We start from the raw sequence: 25,116 nt of genomic DNA, 5'->3' as shown, positions 1-25,116 counted from the left end.
GTAATTTAGCTTAAACATACCTTTTATGGCGTAAAAGATTTCGGGTATTTAGCTTTCAAGATGGCCTTTTTTCTTAAAAGAAGTTTTCCTACTTCCCTGTACCATTTTTGCTTTTTAAAAAATTCATCTGCATGATAAGCCATATAATTGGGGAGGAGCTTTTTTTCTGTTATCGAAGCTTTTCCACTTTTTACTTTATGTAGGCTTAGACCGAACTATTTATAGGGAATACCAAAAAAGTTTCATGAATTAAAATTTCCCTTCTTTTAAAAGTCGATTTTTTTATCTATTTATGCTTATTTTGTTTTCGGGTAGAAGGGGGCTCCGTCACATACCTAAAGTAAAGGGAAAAGTAGCTTCAAACAAACCCCGAAAAATATCTAACTTATTTTTTTTTTCTTTCCTTTTTCAGTCCAAACAGGGCGTTTCAGAGGGTCCCAAGGTCCCACCCAGAGGGGAAAAAAGGGCCGGAAATTAAATTTATATTGTTTGTATTAAACTGTTTTAAATAAAAATTTCCACAAAATTTCACCTCCTTTAGGGCTTTTTAAAAAAAACGAAAATAATGAAATCAAAAAAAATAAAAATTTATGAAATCGGGAAATTTGAAGATGAATCGGGTAAAATATGTGGGAAGAACGTTTTAAAAATGTTCCCACTTTTATTATCGGGTCTTTTTGGGTTTTGGGAAAACCTGCTTTTACTTAAAAAGCTTAAGGGCCCTTCCCCAAAAAGTTTTTCAGGGTTTGCTGGGTAAAAATTAGGCCCGAAATAAAACCCGGGTTTGGGAAATCAGGCCCCACTTCCGGGTTTTGTGTTTACCTTCAATTTATTGGGTCACGGGGCCCCAAAGGGTTTCCCTTTTTACCCGTTTTTCCTTTCCCCGGGTTTTATCTCCATTTGGGTTTTATTTTGTTTTTGCAGTGTATCTGATTCCTTTATCCCTTTTTCCCCCAAGGGCCCTCCACTCCTCTCCCTTTTTCCCCCTTTAAGATCTCTCAGCTTTTCCCAAGCCTTTTTTAAAATTTGGGAAAAAAAAAAGTGTGGATAACCCGCGCAAGCCGTTAATATATGAATAAACTGCCTTTTTTAAAGGGGGGCTCCCAGAAAAAACTATTGCAAAAAACCCCCCCTTTTTGGGGGGGAATTTTTTTTTCTATCGGGAAATTTTTTGTTTTTTTAATTCAGGGCTTTAAAACCCTTTTTTGGTGTGAAAAGAACAAAATTTTCTTGAAGTGTCTGGGGTGTAACGTTTTTAAAGGGTAAAAAACAACACCCCAAAGGGGGAAAAGGTTTTGTTTTTTTTTGATAGGATTTTTCACTTTTTAAAGGGGGGATGCAGTATTTTGTTTGTGTTTGGCAGGGAAATTCCTGGGGTTTTGACGAAGTTAAAACGGTGTTGGGGAGAGGGTGCGTAATCTGGGAGGTTTCTGCCGGTGGGGGCACGTCGGGGCCCCCCGTCATTATTAAAAGGGCCTGATGACGCCAAAAAATGTCGGGAGAAATCATTTTTTTTTTATAGTTAAGAAAAAACTATTTTCCAAGGGGGTAGAAATGTACTAAAGGGGCCCCGGAAACTTGTTTTCTTTATCTAAATTTTTTTACAAAACTAATTTTTTCAAAGGGGGAAAGGATGCGCCAAAAAACTGACTTTTTAACGTTCCGATTTATTGGGGAAAATTTGCCAAAACCCTTTACTCGGGGATTTTTAACGGGTATCGCTTTTAAAAATATTACAGGTCATTTTCCCGTGAATCCTAAAAACGGAAATATTCCCGGTCCTTCTTTTTGAAAATAGTCACCCTGGGGAAATTTCCCAACACTTGAACCTTAAGGAAAAAAGGGGGGGAAACGGTTTTTACCTAAAAAATGGTGATTTTAACGACAATTCCTACCATGCCCTTTTAAAAGGACCGAATCTAAAAAATTTTAAAGGGGTTTAAAGGGAAAGGGGAAAACATAAAAGAAATCGTGGGCATAAACAAACGTTACAAAAAACACAAAGGCGCCATGATGGGTATGGGTTAATTTCACTTAAAAGCACACACACACACAAAAACACACACACACACACAAAACACAACACACACACACCCCCACGACACAAACCCACACCAAAACACACAACCCCACACAAACCCCACACCACACCCACACACACACACACACACACACTCACACCCCTCACACACAAAACTCACACACACACTCACACCCCAACACTCCAAACACACACACCCCACACGACACACACACCACACACAACACACAAACCCCACACAATCACACACAAAATCCCCACACACACCCACACACAACCCCACACACAAAACAATTTCAAGTACACTTTCAAGTACATGTACACGTACACAAAAAAAAAACGCATTTTTTCATAAAACGCATTTTCGCATACGCATACCCATTTCCATACACATCACATACCAACACATACACATCACCATAACATACCACACACACACACAAACCCACACCACACACACACACACACACACACACACACCAACCCACACACACACACAATCCCCCCACACACACCACACACCCCCCACACACACCACCCAAAGGGGTCCCCCCAAGGGCATTTTTTTATTCCGGGGAAAATATAACCTAAGAATAAAAAAAAACCCGGGCACACAAAAAAATTTCAAACAATCAGATTTCATCTGAATAAGTACAAAAACCAAAAACCCTTTTGTGTCCATTACCCTTCCTCCCGCTAGATTAACGCGAGAGCGACGCAAACACACCCAGGGAGGAGGCCCCTTGCACACACTTTGGGGGCCCGTGTTAAATTTTTAAAACCCATCCCTCACCTTTGCTCCTTCCTCTGTCATTAATTCCCAAAAAATTGGAAGGGAAAACGCGGGCCCCGATATCGGCTTGTCCCTTTTTGGGGGCCCGGGATGTGTTTTTGGCATTAAACCAGGTTTCCGCCCACGGTGGGGACTTGGGGCCCCTGGTGGTGGGACTTGGCACTGAGAAGGGGGGTTTTGGGCTCCCGGTAGGAGGGAACCCCCAGGGGGGAATGGCAGCTGTCCCGCTTCGGGGGCATAAACCGGGTGGGGCCTTTTAATTTGCGGGAAAGGGCTAAATCAAAGCCTTTCATTAGTATTTGGGCAAAGAAGGGAAATCAGTTTGTCAAATTTCCTTTCTGCTTCGATTCTGCCTTAAAGGGTTTTTGGGTTTTGTAATACGCATGTGTTTTTTTCTTTAGAAAATTTTTCCTTGCTGCATTTCACTATAAGGAAAACATGAACCTTGGGATTTCCAAGTGGGATGTTGTTTCCCCGTCCCCCCCCATATTTGGCAACCAAGGGGGCACCAGGGGAAATTTGGGCGCCCGAAGGGCTCGCCCGCCCCCCACACACCCCCCCACCCACCCCAACCCTTGGCAGTCTTTCAGGGCCTTTTTTCCCAATTTTTTAAAAGGCCCCTTTTGCATTTGACATGGGCCCTTTGGGATGTCCGGGTTTTTTTGTCTTCTACCCCCTTTTTCAGCCACATTGCTTCCTTTCCGAAAGGCTTTTTTCAAAAGCTCGCGGGAAAGGGAAAACCCCCAAAAAGGCAAACCCTTTTTTTCCGGGGTCCCTCAAAGCAGGGGCCCTCTTCCCAGTCACAATCACATCCCCCTGAATTTTTTTTTTGGGAGGAAGAGTAACAAGAAAAATGATTAATTATTTAAAAACCTACGCCCACTTTTTGCAGGTTAAATAAAAGAGGGTATTAACCCACCAAATTTAATTTACTTTTTTGGTGGTTTTTTTCTTAAACAAGATTTTTTCATGAATGTTTTTAGTGGGATTAAAGAACCACATGCAATGTCAATGATTAAATTAAAATTTAAACCAACTGCTAATTGGGGACGCAAACCCAGACGTGATTAAAAGTGGTAAATCGGATACCGAAAACCTTGTCATCATTAGAAACCGATTAGGGGAGAAACTGGTAAAAAATTCCGGGTCCCCGGGGAAAAAAAACCCTTTGGCTTCCTGTGGTTTACAAGGAAAGGGCCCCCCATGCCCTGGCGATTATCTTTAAAAAACAGGAACGCAAACGGATTTTTGCTTTTAATAGGTAGGAGAGTGTAAACATCTGTGACTCAAAAGCGATGGGCCAAAACCAAAATTTTCAGGGGATACATTTGGGGCCTACCGTTTGTACAGGGGAAAAAAGGGATGCGGGGAAAAGCTAGAGGGGAGTGCCCGAATTACAACCCCCTTTTTCTTTCCTGTTTAAACAGGGCCTTTTCTTTGTCACCCCTTCCCCTCTCTGGCCCCCCCACCTTTTCCCCTCTTTTCCCCCCCTTTTTTTGGGCAACCCCCGACCTGCCGGGGCCCCATAAAGGGAAACCCCCCCCCTGTGTCTTATTTCGGCCTACCCTGCCCCCCTCTCCCCCTTCTCCCCCCCCAAATTCCCCCCCGAGTGCCATGGCCCGGTATGTTCAGGGACGCGTGGGTCCTGGGAGGGGGAAACCCAAAGGGGGGGGGGGCAGGGACTGGGGGGCCCCGCGAGGAAAGGAAGGGGGGGAGTCAGGAGCGGGGAAGGGGGGACGGGCGGGGAAAAGAAAAAGAAATTTTTCGAAAAGGAATTGGAATAATTTAGATGGGGATGTCCTATTCCGCGGTGTTTCCGTACAGTATGGGATGAGTGTGTGGGTGGCGTACATTATTTTAATTTTTATATATATATATATATTTATATAATATATATATATTTATTGATATAATAATATATATATATTTTTTGTATTTCCGGGATATGATTTATAAAAATATATAATTTTAAAAAAATATATTATATATTATTAAAAATATGTATATATGTATAAAATTTATTAAAATATATTATATATATATTTATATATATATTATATATACACACACCCCACCCCAACGACACACCCCCAAAAAACAAAACCACACACACACACAACCCACACCACCAAAACACAAAACACACACAACACACACCCAAAACACACACACCCCACACACACATATGTATTTATATATATTTTTTTATTTAAAATATATATATAAAATTTTATAAAATATATTATATATATTTCCCCACACAGGAAACCCCACCACACACACACCCACACACACACACACACACACCCCCACACACACACACACAAAACACACACCAAAAACAAAACACACACACACACAATAATTACATATTTATATTTTTGTGTGGTGTGTTTTGGTGTGTGTGTGGGGTGTGTGTGTGTTGTGTGTGTTTGTGTTTTGTTGTTTGTGTATTTTACCACAAACCCTATACATATCTTTTATCTTTTATTTCATCTGCATCTGGCTATCCATCTATCTAAAATATCTATATATTATTTTTTATATAAATTTCCATATTTATTTTGGGATATTAAATATAATTAATTATATATTAGATATAAAATTTTAATAAAATGTACACAAAACGAGTACCAACACCAAACACACACCCACCCCCACACACACAAACCCACACCACAAAAACCCCCACCCACACATATACTCCATACACACGCCACTAAGGATTAAAGATTATATACATTCATACATTATATTTTTGGGGTTTTTCGTTGGGGTGCGTGCGTGCGTGGGGTGCGTGGCGTGGGGGGTGCCCTGTTTCGAGCATGCGTGGGGTGTTTCTTTTATTCTTTCCCCAAACACCCCATAAAATACATACATACTACGAATTTCATACATACATTTCATACATACATACATACATACATACATACATACTACATACTACCATACTACATACTAATACACACAACACACCTACACACATACACACACCATCCACAACATACATACATACAACATACATACATCATCATACAAAACATTTCAAAACATACACAACACCCACAAAACACACACCACACACCCCCAAAACACACAACACAAACACACACCACACAAAACACACACCCACAACCACACACAATACCACACGGCCCCACACAACGCACACACAAAACACACGCCACACACACCACACACCAAAGCAACACCACCCCACAACACACAAAACACACCACAAAAAACCCACAACACCCCACACACACACACACCACACACACACTACACAATTAAAAAAAAATTAATTATAAAAGTTATTAATTTATTTTTATATATATTATATAAATTTTTATATAGTTTATTATAATAAATTTAAATAATATAATATTTTTTATATATTAAAATTTTATATAATATGTGTGTATCCTTTTTAGGGCCCCCCAAACGTTTTAATTGGCCACTTTTTCTCTCCTGCCACTTTAAAGGACATACTGCGGGAAGGGGGGTTTTATTTCCGGAATCCTCATTCATGGTTTTAAGCCGGCTTTTTGGGGCTTTTGCTTTTTACTTCATTTTATTGTATAAACAAAAAGGCCCTTTTTTTGGAATTTTTTTCATAATTTTTTCCTTAAAAAAAAAAAAAATCGTTAAATCCGTTCTGGTATTGACATGTAGAATAAACGTATTTTTTATTTGGGGTTTTTTTTAATCAAAAAAAAAATGTATTTAAAAGATCAAATGTTTTCGTCGGCGGACAGTGCCAACAGAGCGACGTTTGACGGACATGACGATATCGCACCGTCTTAGCATTTGCACATACCATGGCCCCTTTTAGGCCCGACGTGTCCTTGGGGAGTCCCTCCTTTATCGATCTCACATGAAATTTCAGATATGATGCCAGCGGAAGCGGCATAAGTGTTAGGTACATTCGGGAAGAATAGTAATGGGTTTATTTAGGAATCTGTATTCATCCATTTTTATTTGATCCTTTAATGTATTGTTATCTTAGGCCAGTCCATCTGCGAATATGAGTATTATGTTCTTTCTAGAGTTGTTTTAGTACAGTTTCTATGCATTAGTATCATGTCTCCTTCACATCCCTCAGCGTGGGTCTGCCAGCCGGGGCGTCACCACCAGTGTTCGAGCAGATCTTCAGAAATGCTCGCTTTGCCCAGGGCGGCGATGCCATGTTCGAGGGCAAAGTCCAGGGCAACCCGAAGCCCACCGTCACTTGGACCCGCAAGGGCGCACAGATCGTGTCCGGAAACAAATATCAGGTACGTTACACAAGTCGGACCGTCTTTTTTTCGCGAAATGCTAAAAAACGTGAAGTAAGATTTGTGTTTACAATGACGAATTAGATGATATAAATTAATATGCTGTTCCAGGTGACACACGATGAGAACACAGGTGTGGTGACTCTTAATATCACCGCCATCGGCCCCGGCGACGAGGGCGAGTACACTTGCACAGCAGCCAACCAGTACGGCGAGGCCATCTGCACCGTCTATATCCAGCCTGAGGGTGAGTTCATTGCCAGTACTGATTGATATTAGAAATGACTATTGTCTACAAAAAACAACAAAAAATGGTCTAATACGACTTAGTAGATTATCTAAAAGCCCTATTTCCTCCCACAGCGGCCTACATGATGCAGCAGCAACGTCAGTCCATGCAAATGCAACAAAGTAAGTCCATGATGCAGCAACAGCAGATGTCGCAAACATTTTCGCAGCAGCAGCAACAGATGATGTCGGTGCAAAATGGACATATGGAGTCGTTCCGCGTGGACACTTTCGAATACAGACTGCTTCATGAAGTGGAGTTCCGTCGCTCTCTGACAATCACCGTGGCTGGAGAGCTGGAGGTGGACCTTGGCGCTATCCAGGGTCCTCCTCAGGCTCCTCAGCTCCAGCAGAAGCCACGTTCCACTAAGGTCTCCGACGGAGGCAACGCCACCTTCACCGTTAACGTCAACGGCTACCCGACTCCCAGGGTAAGACTTTTATTGCGCTCTAACCCTCACTACTGAGATCGCTGAAGATTCGACTTTTTCTTTCCTTGCATTTTGCCCAAGCCCAGCACATTCATTGTCCCTTTCTTCCGTAGGTTATCTGGTTTAAGAACGGCGTCGGTCTTCAGCAAAGCGACAAATACCTGATGACTCAGTCCGCCGGCCAGGTGACCCTGGTGGTGAAGCAGGTGAACTCACAGGACAGCGGCTACTACACAATGTTGGCCGAGAACTCCTCTGGGTGCACCGTGGCTTCCGCTCAGCTAGCCGTGGTGCCCCGGGGCGAGGTCACTAACGGCGCCCCATCTCCTGAAGTTATCCGTCCTGAACGGATGTAAGTTTGATTACGAAAAGTAATTGTGAACGAATCCAATTTATCATTAGCTCATGAAGTTAGACATAATTCACATTGCCAATAGAACAAATATGACGCTTCTTTCCTCTCCCCTGCAGTGAGCAGCAGCAGGCTCAACAGCAAATGGAGGTGGACGTCGGAGAGGAAAGCGGCAAGTCCTTGGAACCCAAGTTCGTCCGAGGCCCCGCTGACCGCGAAGTCCAGGAGGGCAAAATGGTGCGCTTCGACGCCCGCTGCTCTGGCAGGCCCTACCCTGAGGTAAGGCACCTGAGAAAGGAATATATTAAGTTAAACTCCACTCATTGTTGCGCATGTGGCTATATTTTTATGCCGTTGTAGTTGTTGAGCCAAACATATATTTACCGTAAAATACATGCTTGTAGATGATAAAATATGACTCGTATTCGGCCGCTAACAGTTTCTTCTCGCATTGCAACACAGGTCACTTGGTACATCAATGGCCAGCTGGTAGTAGACGATGCCACCCACAAGGTTTTAGTTAACGAGGCAGGTAACCACTCCCTCATGATCAGCAAGGCTTCCCTTAGCGATGCCGGCGTCATCACCTGCGTCGCCAAGAACAAGTCTGGCGAAGCTAACTTCCAGGTGAGAAGCGCACACGACGCCCACTTCGGAAATTAATGTTTTGTGAACCGATATTTGTGTATCTATATTCACTCTGGCCAGACCTTTCATAAAACTCTTCTCCCTTACATAGTGCCAGCTTAACGTGCTGGAGATGCAGCAGATGGTCGCCCCCAAATTCGTGGAGAGATTCCAACAGGGCGCCGTGGCCGAGGGAGAGACGGTTGTTCTTCAGTGCCGCGCCGTCGGGACTCCCATGCCCTTCCTTACATGGCAGAAGGACGGAGTGTCCGTTGAGAATAACCCTAATGTCATGGTTAGTTCAATCCTTTTAACTTTCTCAATTTGAAATTATTTTAATTTTGCTGAAAGCGTCGACGAATGAGAGGACTAGGAAATATCCATGACATCACATGGGACAAGGAACTAACAGTACTTGTCAAATCTCCTGCAGGTTCAGAGTGACCAGAACGGCGCATCGGCACTGCAGATCCTGAGTGCCAGCGCCTCTGATGCCGGCTGGTATCAGTGCAACGCTCAGAACTCCGCCGGCTCCGCGGCCACCCGCGCCCGTCTCCACGTGCAGTCCACCAAGCCTTCCGGCCCCGCCCAACCTCAGAGGCCCCACTTCCCGAGGCCCGTCAAATTCATCGAACCTGAGTATGTACCACCTGTATCTTTCTAGATAAGACAGTGGAAAGTAGTAATTCTGAGAAGACTAAGAGGCTACACATATCACGTTCTGTAATAAGAGCTGAATGATTTTACCGAAAACGCTTTCCTTGATTGTCTTCTCATTCTTATTCATGTGACCCACAACCTGTTTCCCTGCCAACAGACCCGAACCCGAACCTGAGGTGATCATGCTGCGCCCCGTCGAGAGGGCCCACCACGTGCCTAAGGCCCCCGAGGAGGAGCAGCCCGTTGAACCCCCCAAGTTCACCCATCCCCTGAGGGATATCGACATCGTCGAGGGCACCCGCGCCCACTTCGAGGCCAAGGTGACCCCCGTCGGCGACGCCACCATGAACATTGAGTGGCTCATTGACGGCAAGCCCCTTGCTGCCAGTAAGTACGAGAGCTCCTCTTCGGATCAGGAAATGAGCTGCCATGTATTTTCCTCTATATACCTAGAAAGATTACGTATATCCATACTACATATACGTATAATTATATATATATATATATATATATATATATATATATATATATATATATATATATATATATATATATATATATATGTATATGTATATGTATATGTATATGTATATGTATATGTATATGCATAGCATATGCATATGTACATATGTGTGTGTGTGTGTGTGTGTGAGAGAGAGAGAGAGAGAGAGAGAGAGAGAGAGAGAGAGAGAGAGAGAGAGAGAGAGAGAGAGAGAGAGAGAGAGAGAGAGAGGGTGTGTGTGTGTGTGTGTGTGTGTGTGTGTGTGTGTGGTGAGTGAGTGAGTGAGTGAGTGAGTGAGTGAGTGAGAGAGAGAGAGAGAGAGAGAGAGAGAGAGAGAGAGAGAGAGAGAGAGAGAGAAGACAGACAGACAGACAGAGAAAGATGATATCAATTCTCTCTGTAAATGCAGAAACGCACGGCACATGCACAATATATAGAAACTGCCTTACCCACTGATTATGCAGACGGCATCTAAATCCCGACTACCTCCACCCAGGCTCCCGAGCGACTGTCACTTACCGCTTCGGCTTCGTGGCCCTTGACATCCTCAACGTGATCAAGGCCGACGCTGGCGTGTACACCTGCCGCGCCACCAATGCCAAGGGGCAGGCCGAGACTTCCGCTAATCTTAGGATTACAGGTAAGGATTCGAATAAATGTCAATACACTCCTATTTTATTGTGCATGATAGGTTCTGGTGAACAGTGAATCTTTATTAATACCTCCTCCCTCCCGCCACCTCCCCAGAGCGCCCCCTGATTGAAAGCCAGACTCAGCACCCCGAGGCGCTGCAGCAGATCAGCTACCTGGAGGACCAGTCCAGGTACCAGCGCACCGTCTCCATCGAGGAATCTTCCACGATCAAGCCCTCCTTCGTCAAGCCTCTCTCCAACCTGGGCGAAGTCATGGAGGGAAAATATGCTCACTTCGAGGCTCAACTTCACCCCGTCAGCGACCCCTTCATGAGGATCGAATGGTTCAAGGATGGAAAACCCATCACTGCCAGTAAGCAAGAGAGTCTATCTACTATTGCATTCGGCGATTCCTCCAAATATTTTGATAGGGGCAATGTTGTACATATTATGGTTAATTAGCAGTTGCTTATGATTTTATTAATATGTATAAACCTTTCCCTTCAACAGGTTCTCGCATCAATGTAATCTACAACTTCGGTTATGTGGCTCTTAACATCATGCACCTTCGTCCCGAGGACAGCGGCACCTATACCGTGCGTGCCACGAACAAGGCAGGAGAGTGCCAGTGTCAGGCTTCCATTCAAGTCATCAGTGAGTATTTGGAAAACCATTATAAGATATTCGTTCTTTAACTAGACTGTTGATTAATGTAGTATAATTGATGATACTTTCCAACAGAATATAGTCTTGTTTCACTAGGGATTTCTGTGCCAAGATGATTAATCGGTGGATTTATTTCAGCTCTGTCCAGCGTCACAGGAGACCTTGGCATCCCCGAGCAAGCTCAGCACATCAGGAGTGTTGAGGAGATGGAGGCTTACAGGTAAAGGATTCCTCAAATTGATGTAACAGCACGTACATTATAACTTGCCATTGTCACTCACGGTGATCAGTTATATCACTGTTAATCATGTTACCTATTGTTTATGCAATGATTTTGCTGCAGGCTCCAAATGCAACAGAGAACTGCTCAGGAAATCGCGGAGGCTACTACTGCTCCCGTATTCAAGACAGAGCTCAAGGACGCCACGGCTCGGGAGGGTGGCTATGCCCACTTCGAGGCCCGCTTGGAGCCCATTGGTGATCCTAACCTTAAGGTCGAGTGGCTGAAGGACGGACGACCCATCGAAGCAAGTGAGTATATTATTCCCTTTCAGTATCAGACATCGTGTCATGAACTTGATTAATATTATAGTGTCATGTAAGATTGCATAGCATACTAATAAAGATAACTACTTTCTCTTTCAGGTTCTCGTATTACATCTTTCTTCAACTTTGGCTATGTTGCCTTGACTGTGAAGGCCCTTATCATCAAGGACGCAGGAACCTACACCTGCGTTGCCAAAAACAGCAAGGGTGAGGCTCAGGTCACTGCTCAGCTCACTGTCCTCTCCAAGACTGACACTGAAGTAGAGACTCAGTACCAGGAAACGGTCGCTAAGATGCAATATTTGGAGGACTCTACCCGCTACCAGAAGACAGAGACTGAAGAGACATCCGCAGTCACAATCCCCCCAAAATTCCTGGGTCCCCTCAAGGGAACCAACAAGATTGTTGAAGGGCAGAAGGCTCACTTCGAGATCCGCCTTGAGCCCCAGAGTGACCCAACCATGACCGTTGAGTGGTACTTCAATGGGCAGGTGATCATGTCTGCTTCTCGCATCAAGACTTACCACGACTTCGGCTACGTGTCACTTGACATTTCTGACGTCCGTCAGTCTGATGCTGGTCAGTACACCGTCGTGGCTCGCAATGCTCTCGGCCAGGCACAGATGTCCAGCGTCATGACCGTGGAGAGTGAGTAATTCAGTAATTCTGTTTTGTATTTCCTTATTTAACTCTGTAGTAAGCCATCAATATATTGTTAATTTCGTTTCCTAATATTCCATGATTGTTCCAGCACGCTCGGCCATCGACACAACTTCTATGCATGAGGTGACACTGAGCAAGACCAGTGCGATGGAACGTCGTCATCAGGAGCCTCAGTATGACATTGAGGAGATTTCAAGGTCCAAGCCTGAATTCACACAACTTCTGTCTGACCCCAAGCCCTTGCCAGAGGGTAAGAATGTCCACCTGGAAGCTCGTTTGGAACCCATGAACGACCCAACTATGAAGGTCGAGTGGTTCTTCAATGGAAAGCCCATCACTATTGGTTCCCGCTTCAAGACCTACTTCGATTTTGGCTTCGTTGCTCTCGATATCATCGGAGCTTACACCACTGACTCCGGCGAGTACACCTGTCGCGCCGAAAACATGCTTGGCAGCGCACACACTTCATCATGTGTTCGCGTCATTGGTACCGGCGACGTTCTCTCTGAATCCATGCACGACAACGCCATGGAGCAGATCCATTACCTGGAAGACGCTTCGCGCCACCAGCGCTCCATGCATGAGCAAACAGAGATCAATGAAGCTCCCACATTCGTCAAGTCCCTGAAGAATATTGAGACCATTGAAGGCACCAACATTCATCTTGAGGCCCGTCTGAAGCCTGTAGGAGACTCATCTATGAGGATCGACTGGTTCTTCAATGATGAACCACTTAAAGTTGGACATCGTTTCAGGCCTGCATATGATTTCGACTATGTAGCCCTGGATCTTCTGAGTGTGTATCCTATAGACTCCGGCATTTATACTTGCAGGGCTACTAACAAACTCGGACAGGCTGTCACCTCAGCTTCGGTCAAAGTCACGGGTAAGGAAATATAAATCTTTCAAATCGTTATGCATGCCTGAGTGATATTCCCAAGTTCTTAGTGTTCTCCCATTTGAGTTCTAGATTTATTCAGATTATATATTCTATGATGTAAATATTTTAAGTTTGTTTGTCAGGCTTGGTTTGTATGAGTCTTTCATGAAAAAAGTATTGGTTTTCAAACCTGTTTGCGATATCCTACCTGGTGTTACTTAGTGTTACTTCATTCTTGTATGTAGTCTCCTTGCTATGACCAACTCCGTCATGTTGTTTTGGGAGTTGTGATCCTTGAGCCCACCCAGTAGTTAGTCTGATTTAGTTGCACCTGTTACTCTTTTTTTTTTACCATATCCCACCTGACCTTGATCCCTTCCCCTTTAGCCAAGAAGGATCTAGTGTTCGACTCAGAGCACCCAGATAGTCTGCAGAAACTTCAGTACCTCGATGATAGTTCGCGGTACCAAAGGCGAGAAACCATGGAGGAAGTTTCCGTGAAAATCAAGCCCCGTTTCCTCACCCAACTTAAGAGCGCGACACTGAAGGAGGGCATGAATGCGCACTTCGAGGCCAAGATCGAACCCATCACCGACCCGAACCTCAGGATTGACTGGTACAGGAACGGAATGCCGATCCAGCTTGGCTCGCGTTTCCGCCTGATCCACGACTTTGGCTACGTGGCTTTAGATATATCGCGCGTGATCGAGGAGGACTCCGGCACGTACACTTGCGTGGCGACCAACTTGATGGGCAAAGATGAGATCACGGCCGACCTTAAGGTTCTGAGTGAGTAGCTGTTATAGTTCGGGATATGGCTAGAGGACGACTGGTTCTACACTCTGTCGCCTGCTGCTGCTCCTCTCTGCTCGCCGCTCTCGTGGCTCAACGCAACCGCTTGTAGATTTCCTAACAACTTTTATCCTCTGCCTCTTTTCAGGTTAAACGTATATTAATAATAACAAGATATTTTTGGATGCACATTATTCCATATATTTTTTAATGGAATATTTTTTTCTTCAGTATATATATTTTCACCCTTCTTGAGACAAAAAATCAAGAATATAGAAGCTTATTATCGGAATCGAAATATTTAACCACTTTACTAGAAGTATTTAATGCCAAAATTTACTCTTGCTTCTGCAAACAAACAACGGAAATGAAGCTATAGTCGAAAAATAATAATATCTAATAAAACGCGAATTTTTCTCCGCTGATAGCACTAACTACGGATAACTGCACAGTATATAAAACAAACAAACTCTGCATGAGAAGATACAGTTCTATCATCTTTAAACCTTAACTTATTTCTTACTTTCAGTATAACTAATACCATTCTTTCCGCATATAAATTCCGATTAAAGTGAGAAGATATATTTTAAAATTTGTGTAAACACAATCTAATACAAATGTTTCTCCCAAAGATTCTGCGAACATCGTGATGGAGTCCCAGAACCAGACCATGACGATGGAGCAGCTGCAGATGCTGGAAGACCGCAGCAAATACTCCCGCACTGAGCAGGTCGAGGAGACCACCAAGCAGGCTCCCGTCTTCACCACGTCCCTGAAGAATATCGAGATCCTTGAGGGCCAGCGCGCCCACTTCGAACTGAAGCTCATCCCCACCTCCGACCCCACCATGAAGGTGGAGTGGTTCCATAACAACGTCCCCGTGAAGAGTGGTTCTCGCTTCACCGAGTACAACGACTTCGGCTTCGTTGCTTTGGACATCATGTACTGCTACGCCGAAGACTCTGGCACCTACACCTGCGTGGCTACCAACTGCATGGGCCAGGCTATGTCGACTGGCAATCTCGTGTGCCATACGAAGGAAACCATTCTGTCAGACACCATGAACCAAGAGGCCATGAGCAAGATCTCCCGCCTGGAATCCTCTCGCACCCAGCGAACCATCACCACCGAGGAGATCACCATGCAGGCCCCTGTGTTCACCGCGCCTCTCAGGGACCAGCAGCTCATCGAGAACGCTCCTCTCCACTTCGAGGCTCGTCTCATTCCCGTCGGCGACCCCGACCTCAAGGTCGAATGGTTCAAGAACAACGTGCCAATCCAGCAGGCGAACCGCATTTCCACCATGCACGACTTCGGCTACGTCGCCCTCGACATGAAGTACGTCAACCCAGAGGACTCCGGCACCTACACCTGCCGCGCCACCAACCGTCTGGGCCAGGCCGTCACCACGGCCTCTCTTGTCGTGACATGTAAGTGTGAGGTCGCTCACGTATTCAGGTAATTTTGTTTTTTAAATTTTCGTGAAGTTGGGTAAACAATTACATTGCCATTTATGATCAACATCAATGGTGTTTCCTTCGCAGCCAAGGAAGCCCTTCTCCTGGAAACCCAGCACAGCGAAGCCCTGGAGAAGCTCCGCTATCTCGAAGACTCCTCCCGCTATACCAAGTCCACCACCGAGGAGACCGTGATCACTCAGGCTCCCAAGTGAGTACAAGTGGATATACACACACGCACACACACACGCGCACACACACACACACGAGCACTCACACACACGCACACACACACACACACGCACGCACACACACGACGCACTCACACACACGAACAATCACACACAAACACACACACACACACACACACTCACACACACACACACGCACGCACGCACGCACGCACGCACGCACGCACGCACGCACGCACGCACGCACACACGCACACACCACACACACACACACACACACACACACACACACACACACATATATATATATATATATATATATATTATATATATATATATATAAAAATATTATATATATATAATATATATATATTATATATTATTTATATATATATATATATATAATATATATATTAATATAATATATAATATATATATATATAATATATATATATATATATATATAATATATATATATATATATATATATATATATATATTATATATATATATATATAACACACACACACTATACAAGCATACATACATATAATAATATATATATATATATATATATATATATATATATATATATATATATATATATATATATATATATATATACATATATATATATAATAGATATAGATATATATATATGTGTGTGTGTGTGTGTGTGTGTGTGTGTGTGTGTGTGTGTGTGTGTGTGTGTGTGTGTGTGTGTGTGTGTGTGTGTGTGTGTGTGTGTGTGTGTGTGCATTAGGTAATTCTCAGAATGTAGATTATATATAGAATTATCAACATTATCAACATTATGTATGTATGCATGTATGTATGTATATTTGCATGCATGTATGCATGAATGACAGAGTATGTGTCTGTGGGAATATGCAATTAAGATCACATAAATAAAATCGCTGCCAGTTAAAAGATTTTTAAAACTGAGCCAAATAATAATCATTCCCTGACCCTCAGGTTTGTGGTGAAGCTCTCGGGCTTGACCAAACTGTGGGAGGGCCAGAGTGCTCACGTCGAGTGCCGCCTCGAGCCCTACCCCGACCCCAGCATGAAGGTTGAGTGGTTCCACAATGGCCAGGCTCTTCAGGTTGGCCACAGATTCAGGTATGAAATGTCGGTTTTAGCTGTGGATATGCGAAATGTCCAAATAATGGTGATATGAAAAGGGCATTTTTAACTGCAATACCACTAATCTTCTATTTTTATCCAATTTTCTTCACTGTATAGGAACAATGTATGACTTCGGTTTCTGCGCCATGGATATCCTCCAAGCGGTGGCTGAAGATTCTGGCACTTACGAGGTCAGGGCTACCAACCGCATCGGAACAGCCACGTCATCAATTACCATTGAAGTTAAGCGTGAGTATTGACCTTCATTTTTTTGCATAACGCGTTATATGTAGGAATTCTGATGGGTTATCAAATGGATTTTTCCCGCAAACGTTCAATCGGTAACAAAAGTCGTATTCCGTCTTCCAGCCAAGAGCGACTTTATTGTAGAGACGCAACACCCTGAGGCCATGGCCAAGATCACCAGGCTGGAGCAGAAGGCCCCCCACAGGCTGCCTGAGGACTCCCTGGTGATCGAGAAACCCAACTTCGGCCGCCCTCTGAGGAACCAGGACCATCTGATCGAGGGCCAGTCCATCCACATGGAGGCTACCCTCACCCCTGTCAACGACCCCACAATGAAGGTCGAATGGTTCTTCAATGGACAGCCCATTCCTCAAGGCAAGTGTCGTTCACACAAGCATATACATAGTAAAATTTGCAAAATATTTTGGTACAAGAGAACCAAAAAGGAACTGTTCAGTTGACATTGTTATGAGGCATAATAGTTTACTTGTCAATAAAATCGACCTGCCAAACGATCCCTTCTCTCGTTACAGGCCATCGCTTCCGCACAACCTACGATTTCGGCTTCGTGGCCCTGGATATCCTGTACGCCTACCCCGAGGACTGTGGCACGTACATGTGCAAGGCGACCAACGCCGCGGGCCAGGCCGTGACCTCGTGCAGCATCAAGGTGGAGGGTAAGCTGGAGATGGCTCGACGTGTACACGGGTGCTTCGTCTACACTGGGGACGCACCAGCGTTCCGCCCTCCCCGCCACACTCCTTATAACTAAAATCCTGCACAAACATCCTACATAAACACTAACGCTCTGGAAACCTCTTTTGGGCATATTTTTTTTTTATAAAGGAATTTGAATTTCAAGGAAGTGCAGAACATAAAGGATGTTCATGTTGGTGGTAGAGGATGCCTAATTCAAGTGTATACGTATAAATTGGTTGTCTCACAAGCACGTCATGGAAAAATAAATTCACAAACTACCTTTGGTCATGTATAAAGATTTTTTTCAATAGTATAGTTTGATGATTTAGATAAAAATATATGTATGTAAACTTAAATAATTGTTGCCAAATGTAACTAACTAACTTGGTTTGAAACCTGTAGACTAGTCAACCCAGTAAACCATAGTTACCAATGTCTGTGATTTACGAGTGTGAAAGCACTCGACATGTGCACAAATCCCCATGATGCTTGTATGACACTAAATAAGGCTGTGCATGATGTGTGTCGGAATATTGTTTCATTACTAACACCTGCCTTACCATTTACGTTTCACAAACTCACCTATGCATGAATAATTTTTAAAAATGATTTTCCCTTATTTGCTATGGAATAATTTCGTTTCTAGTCCTTTTACCCAGTATTCTTTGGTAAGTAGACTTATCTTATGTATGTGTAGATTTGCAGTATTATTTCGCAGGTTATGATTTATTTTTATTTTGATTAATGTTTTACACATTAATACGCAATCACAAACACAAAACGTAGATATGTGTTAAGAACTATAACAGAACTATAACGGAGATAATTGCTCAATGCTTGTATGTATCGATTCTCTATCTGATTCACGTAGAACCAATTTATTTCTCCACTTTTTCTCTGTACACACGAATATCATTCTACTTCTGTGTCACTTAATTATCGTTGTACATCGTTATTGCTCGCTTATTTTCGTTCGTTGATTTAGCTAAAAATTGCTTCCAAAACGGGCACCCTCGTCTCTCTGCCCACACATTCTTAACAGTGCCAAGTAGTCGCTGTAGGTCACGCTAGTATTTACGGAGTATTACGAAATCTGGTTATATTTTCACGGTTTCATAGGCAAGATTCATGAACAAAATTTTCAATGTATGTATGATTATTAATTATATCAGAAAGAAAAGGCATTAATAAAGAACAAAACAAGGCTCCAGTGTTTCCATTCACACCAAATAGAAGGAAAAGAAATCATGTCGAAAAGAAAATGATGAGAAATGATGATGATAAGGATCAAAATAACAGTAGCAATGAAGCCTATAAGAGCAAAGGTGACACAGTCAAACTCAAAGGAAAATCTAAACCATGAAGGTGGTAACTCGCGCAAGCAAATCGTGAAGTATCTGTGGAAGACGAGCCTCTTTCTCTCCGCCACCTGTCGGTACCTGGTCGTGCGGGGGACTGAGGGCAGTAGGTCGCAAGGCTAGGGCGGAAGGGGGGCATGTGGGCACATAGAGGAGGAGGAGGAGGAGGAGGAGGAGGAGGAGGAGGAGGGAGGAGGAGGAGGAGGAGGAGGAGGAGGGGGGAGCGGCCGGGAGGGATCGCAGGTACATGATGGATAAACTAAAAATATGGTTGACTCATTACAGTAAGCTGCACCACCTCGGCGCCTGACATTATTTTTAGAACGTTACACATCCTCAGATCTCACGCTACGAAGATAACTTAATGAGGCGCTGTACTGCGATGCAGGTGGCGGGGGATAACGGGATAGCGGTGCGCCGATCCCCGTTCACCCAACTGCGGAAACGAACGAAAGCCTTCGCCGGCGCCATTTTCGAGACCGTATTTAGACTAGGATCACCTTGTGCTAAATTTATCACGCTTCGGTCAGAGCTTTCACGTTCTTAACGACCTGATCGGGAAGCGTTAACTTACGTGCCAGAAAATCGCGGCGAAGACTCACGGTTGTTTGAAGCGCGCGTTGACGGAGGAGGCGGGCGAGGAGAGACGAACGCGGCCCTGCATCTGGCACCTGTGTTTACATAATGCTGAACTCTCAGATGTTCTTGGCACTCGGGAATCACGGCGCTAAGCTTATTTTTAACCCGCCAGCTGTGTTGTATCTCGCGTATCGAAATAGATGATTATTTGCATCATTTAATGCTTAATTGTTTTCACCGATTGATTTCGTAATCAGTAAGTCTTGCCTAAGTTTACACCGATGGTAATATTATGCAGCTTGATGGCGGTTCAAACAATATGATGGTAAGCGAATATAAATATTGAAGAAATATGAAAATTCTGCACTGGGTCAGAATCCAGGCGACGCGGTTTTCCAACAATATCTGGTTTTGGCAGCTGGTGTGAAGTTCGGACAGGTGCCAAATAGCGTTTAAAGATACTTTGTTTCCGTTAAGAACTTTGTTTATTCTAAGGCTTACAGCTTCCGCCGAAGTTATGGTTATTGCCAGATCCCAATATAAATAGCATTAGACTTTACATTTCATATTTTTGCGTTCACACATTTATCTTCGAGTCACTTTAGATTTCTCGCAACGCATCTTCACATATAGAATGTTTTAACAAAATTAATTCTTATTGTTTAACGATATATCAGCACGTTTATACTGAACCGAAACAATATCTGTTCTCAATCTAACAGTTAAAACAGTGGAGATATTTAGTTTAGATACAGTCAAGAAAAAAAAGAAGCTGATAACATCTCATAACACATATAAAACGTTCAAGAAACATCATGAATCATTATCACGATGTAGCTAACCTAACATCTGAAATATCACTCATAATATACTTGCTTTTTGAACAAGTATTCTTTACATGCCTTCTCTGTCTTGGAAGTACCGAGGCTGTGGTTCCTCCTACTAACCTTAGATGACCATGGACCTCTGGTGAGTTGCTAACACAAACTGCTAGATTAGATATGAAAAAGTAAAAGCATAATTACGTAGAGATCTATTCTAGAGTCATTTCAAGCTGCAATATAAATTCTCGTTTCATGCATTACAGATGGGTTACGTATGTTTTTTGTGTGCTTTTCTGTTCATAGGTGATATGAAATAATCTTCAAAAGAGTGAATGAAATTATATATTCTTATGCTAGATTTAATATAAAAAATCAAAACCAAATATTTTATGAGTAATTTCTTAGTGATATATATGTAATCTAAATATAATTCCTATCATTATTTCTACTACCGGTTGCATAATGAGAGAAAAAGACTAAAATTATTTACCCTGAGATGTTACATGCGTCCTTCGCCAACCAGGTACTGGAAGCATGCAGCTGGGCACCGTGGACGAAGAGCGCATGCGCAAGATTCGTCAGCTGGAAGCCATGGGCCACAAACCCGAAGAAATCAAGGACCAGGTCTTCCAGAAGCCCGTGTTCACCACTCCTCTCAACAGGTGCGCACGGGGGCGAGGGTGAGAATAAGAGGGGGAAGGGGGAGGAGGGAGAGGGAGAGGGAGAAGGAGGGAGAGGGAGAAGGAGAGGGAGAGGGAGAGGGAGAGGGAGGGGAGAGGGAGAGGGAGGGGGAGGGGGAGAGGGAGGGGGAGAGGGGAGGGGAGGGGGAGGGGAAGGGAAGGGAAGGGGAAGGGAAGGGGAGGGAAAGAGAGAGAGAGAGATAGATAGAGAGAGAAGAGAGAGAGAGAGAGAGAGAGAGAGAGAGAGAGAGAGAGAGAGGGAGAGAGAAATAAAGAAAGAATAAAGGAAAAGGAAAGGGAGAGGGAGAGAAAAGGGGGAAGGGAGAGTAAAATGGAGAGGGGGATCTGCCGCCCCTTTATCACAATAGCTAACCAAGCTCTCTCCCCTGCAGCGTGGATAACCTGGTCGAGGGCGAGCGCTGCCATCTCGAGTGCCGCCTCGAACCCATCAACGACCCTGATCTCAAGGTCGAGTGGTTCGTCAATGGTGTTGAGATCAAGGCTGGTAAGGAGAAGACAGATGTACTTATGTATGAATTTCCCAACTAGATCATTTTCAGTGAATAGTATTTGTTCACTTGTACCAATTATGACTGAATGCGTCAGTGTGTATTTTCATATAGAAAAGGTTCTTAATGAGCGTTTTGTCTGTGCCTTTCAGGTCACAGGTTCCGCACCACCCATGACTTCGGCTACGTTGCCTTGGACATCCTGTATTCTTATGCTGAGGATTCTGGCACTTACCTCTGCAAGGCCACCAACAAGATGGGCGAGGCTGTTAATTCTTGCAATGTTACAGTCTCTGGTTAGTTCGCCTATATCACTAAAGCTGGTTTATTGGCGTGAAAAAAGCGAATATATCTTCTAGTCCTTTATCGACATGATGGTTTGTATATCAGTCATGTATATAATCATGTGTATAATATCAATGTACTCTTCCAGCTCGTCGCTCCATCTACCTGGACACTCAGCACCCGATGGGCTGGGAGAAGATCCAAAACCTGGAACAGCGTGGCCGCTACGAGCGCATCGAAGTCTCTGATGTGCCCATGCAGCCGCCACGATTCACTTCTGAGCTTAGGGTCCGTGTCTAAGGAAATTGCCAATTAGTATATTGAATCAGAAATTAAATTTGCATCCTTATCAGAAGCAGATATAATAGGCTTTCGAATGATAGACTGTGATCTAATTGCGGCTTTCCTCCTCCTCAGGCTAATAACACCTTGCTTAGCGAGGGCCAGCACGTGCACTTGGAGGGCCGCGTGGAGCCTGTGCACGACCCAAGCATGAGGGTCGAGTGGTACCACGAGGGCAAGGCTCTGCAATCAGCCGCTCGCTTCCATACCACCTTCGACTTCGGTTACGTCGCTCTGGACATCACCACCGTGTATGCCGAAGACTCTGGCGAGTACACCTGCCGCGCCTTCAACCACATGGGCGAGGCTCAGTCCTCCGTCTCCTTCAGGGTGGAAGGCAAGGAGGGCGTGATCACCGAATCCGCCCGTCCTGAGGGCCTCGAGAAGATCCGCGAGTTGGAGGACTCCGCTCGCGTTGGCCGCCAGGTAAAATTAGTTTGTGGATTTTTTTTTTCGTCATTGATTCGAAATTGATAAGATAATCACTATCTTGCTCTTAATCTCTGTCAAATTCCGGTCATATTAAAATCTACACTAACCTCATTCCAGGTGTCAGAGGAAGTACGCACCTTCCAGCGCCCTGTGTTCACTCAGCCTCTGCAGAACCTGGACAACCTCACAGAGAACGAGACCGCCCACTTCGAGTGTCGTCTCATCCCTGTCGGGGATCCCAACCTCAAGGTTGAATGGTTCAGGAACGAGAAGCCCATTGAGACCAGTACGTAACTTTCCCTCGTGTTCTCTCTTACCAGTTTGCCCAGAATTGTGAACTTCGCATTTACATATGTTGACGTTTCCAGAATATACTTCTGTAATAATTAATGTGTTTCATCCCCCAGGCTCACGTATCAACCGCACTCACGACTTCGGCTACGTGGCCCTTGACATCACTGGCGTACGAGCTGACGACGAAGGCATCTACATGTGCCGCGCCTACAACGATCTTGGCGAAGCTGTCACCACAGCTTCCATCAAGATCAAATGTAAGTGTCAAGTTATATGGTTGTAGCTGTTACAAGGTAGCGTCTCAATATAAGCATTTGTGGCCGATTTATTTATTTCGTTGTCGGAACGGCTCTTATTATGATGCAAACTAGATAGGAAAAGAAGGTATTTCAATTTCAAGATCTTTTTTTTCAGCTCACGCCACCATCCAGATGGAGACGCAGCATCCAGAAGGCATGAAGAAGATTCAGGCTCTGGAAGACCGCAAACCTGCTGGCCGTGGCGATGAAGCCGATAAGGTAAAACGATATTTCATAAGAGTAATCACGTATCTGTTCATACTGTACTGTAATTGCCAATATCTCACAAGGAATGTATTCTATACACTCATATTTTTATCAGGTTTACGACAAGCCAGTATTCACGGCCACCCTGGCTGGACCCGCCCAGATCATGGAGGGCCAGAGTGCTCACTATGAGTGCCGTGTAGTGCCGGTGGGTGACCCCAACATGAGGTACGAGTGGTACTGCAACGGCGTTGAGCTCAAGATGGGTGAGTGCAAATCCAAAAGTATATGATATATATCATCCTTTGCGCCGTGCACCACAATGTAATTATGCATGTCGCTCAGATAAAAATTCTGACAAACCCTCTTGGTCATTCGTAGGTTCAAGGTTCAAGACCACCAGTGACTTCGGATACGTGACACTGGACATTCTTCAGTGCGTCGCTGAGGACTCAGGTGTCTACATGTGCAAGGCCATCAACCTGGCTGGAGAAGCCGTCAGCTCCTGCTCCACCAGGGTTCTGGGTAATTACAAAGAAAAATTATGTTTTATGGCATCAGTGATCCATCAATATATGTATTTTTTACTTTGCCATCAACACATCATCATCTCTCATGGCGTTCATATTCTCCTCCTCCAGCCAAGGACAGCATCCTGGGCGACGTCCTTCACCCAGGCTGGGAAACCATCAAGCTCCGCGAGGCTCAATGGAACCGCGTGCCCCAGACACCAACCTCTCCTGAGGCTCTGGAGCCACCCATGTTCACAAAACACCTGGAGAGCCAAGAGCGCCTGCAGGTAATTTCTTTAGGCAACTGTTCTTTAACAACACTGATTCGATTTCAATATCTATACTACTGATCTGGTTCGTTTGATGTGAGAATGTTAATATATTTTTTTGCTACTACAGGAAAGTGGCACCTTGCGACTGGAGGCTCAGGTGCAGCCAGCCAACGATCCTCACCTTAGCATAGAATGGTTCAAGAACAGCATTCAGCTCGTTACAGGTGAGCTTTGCAATTTGTTAAGGGATTCATCGACTACCGTACCCTATATACTGGATGAATACGTGCACAGACGCAGACGAACTCTCACTCTCTCTCACTCTCACTCTCACTCTCACTCTCACTCTCACTCTCACTCTCCTCTCTCTCTCTCTCTCTCTCTCTCTCTCTCTCTCTCTCTCTCTCTCTCTCTCTAACTCTCTAACTCTCTCCATCCCTCTCCCTCTCACTCTCACTCTCACTCTCTCCCTCTCCTGTCTTTCTTTCTTTGCCAAACACACACACACACACACACACACACACACACACACACACACACACACACACACACACACACACACACACACACACACACACACACACACACACACACACACACACACACACACACACACACACACACACACACACAGGTAAGTTGTGTTCAGTGT

The 25,116-nt window shown here is 44.3% G+C and overlaps 1 protein-coding gene across 1 annotated transcript in view; it reads left to right on the top strand.

Moving 5' to 3' along the window:
- Positions 1-417: 417 nt before the first annotated feature.
- Positions 418-25,116, top strand: part of LOC119577527 (titin-like) — a 135,086-nt gene continuing 110,387 nt past the window's right edge. The window contains 37 exon segments of the mRNA XM_037925121.1: positions 418-454; positions 6,727-6,733; positions 6,940-7,111; positions 7,223-7,358; positions 7,475-7,830; positions 7,944-8,182; positions 8,302-8,461; positions 8,645-8,809; positions 8,922-9,104; positions 9,243-9,448; positions 9,627-9,856; positions 10,468-10,611; positions 10,719-10,976; positions 11,114-11,257; positions 11,408-11,489; positions 11,613-11,800; positions 11,915-12,463; positions 12,567-13,364; positions 13,746-14,147; positions 14,783-15,580; positions 15,695-15,818; positions 16,774-16,921; positions 17,046-17,175; positions 17,296-17,547; positions 17,706-17,849; positions 21,156-21,294; positions 21,705-21,817; positions 21,974-22,117; positions 22,255-22,394; positions 22,524-22,874; positions 22,998-23,166; positions 23,288-23,431; positions 23,589-23,692; positions 23,796-23,946; positions 24,062-24,205; positions 24,322-24,479; positions 24,592-24,688. Of these exon segments, the coding sequence (XP_037781049.1) occupies positions 6,729-6,733; positions 6,940-7,111; positions 7,223-7,358; positions 7,475-7,830; positions 7,944-8,182; positions 8,302-8,461; positions 8,645-8,809; positions 8,922-9,104; positions 9,243-9,448; positions 9,627-9,856; positions 10,468-10,611; positions 10,719-10,976; positions 11,114-11,257; positions 11,408-11,489; positions 11,613-11,800; positions 11,915-12,463; positions 12,567-13,364; positions 13,746-14,147; positions 14,783-15,580; positions 15,695-15,818; positions 16,774-16,921; positions 17,046-17,175; positions 17,296-17,547; positions 17,706-17,849; positions 21,156-21,294; positions 21,705-21,817; positions 21,974-22,117; positions 22,255-22,394; positions 22,524-22,874; positions 22,998-23,166; positions 23,288-23,431; positions 23,589-23,692; positions 23,796-23,946; positions 24,062-24,205; positions 24,322-24,479; positions 24,592-24,688 (7,867 nt within the window). The 5' untranslated portion in view covers positions 418-454; positions 6,727-6,728.

This window comes from Penaeus monodon, chromosome 10 (assembly GCF_015228065.2).
Source record: "Penaeus monodon isolate SGIC_2016 chromosome 10, NSTDA_Pmon_1, whole genome shotgun sequence".
NCBI classification, from domain to species: Eukaryota; Metazoa; Arthropoda; class Malacostraca; order Decapoda; family Penaeidae; genus Penaeus; species Penaeus monodon.
This window is presented reverse-complemented; position numbering and strand designations above follow the sequence as displayed.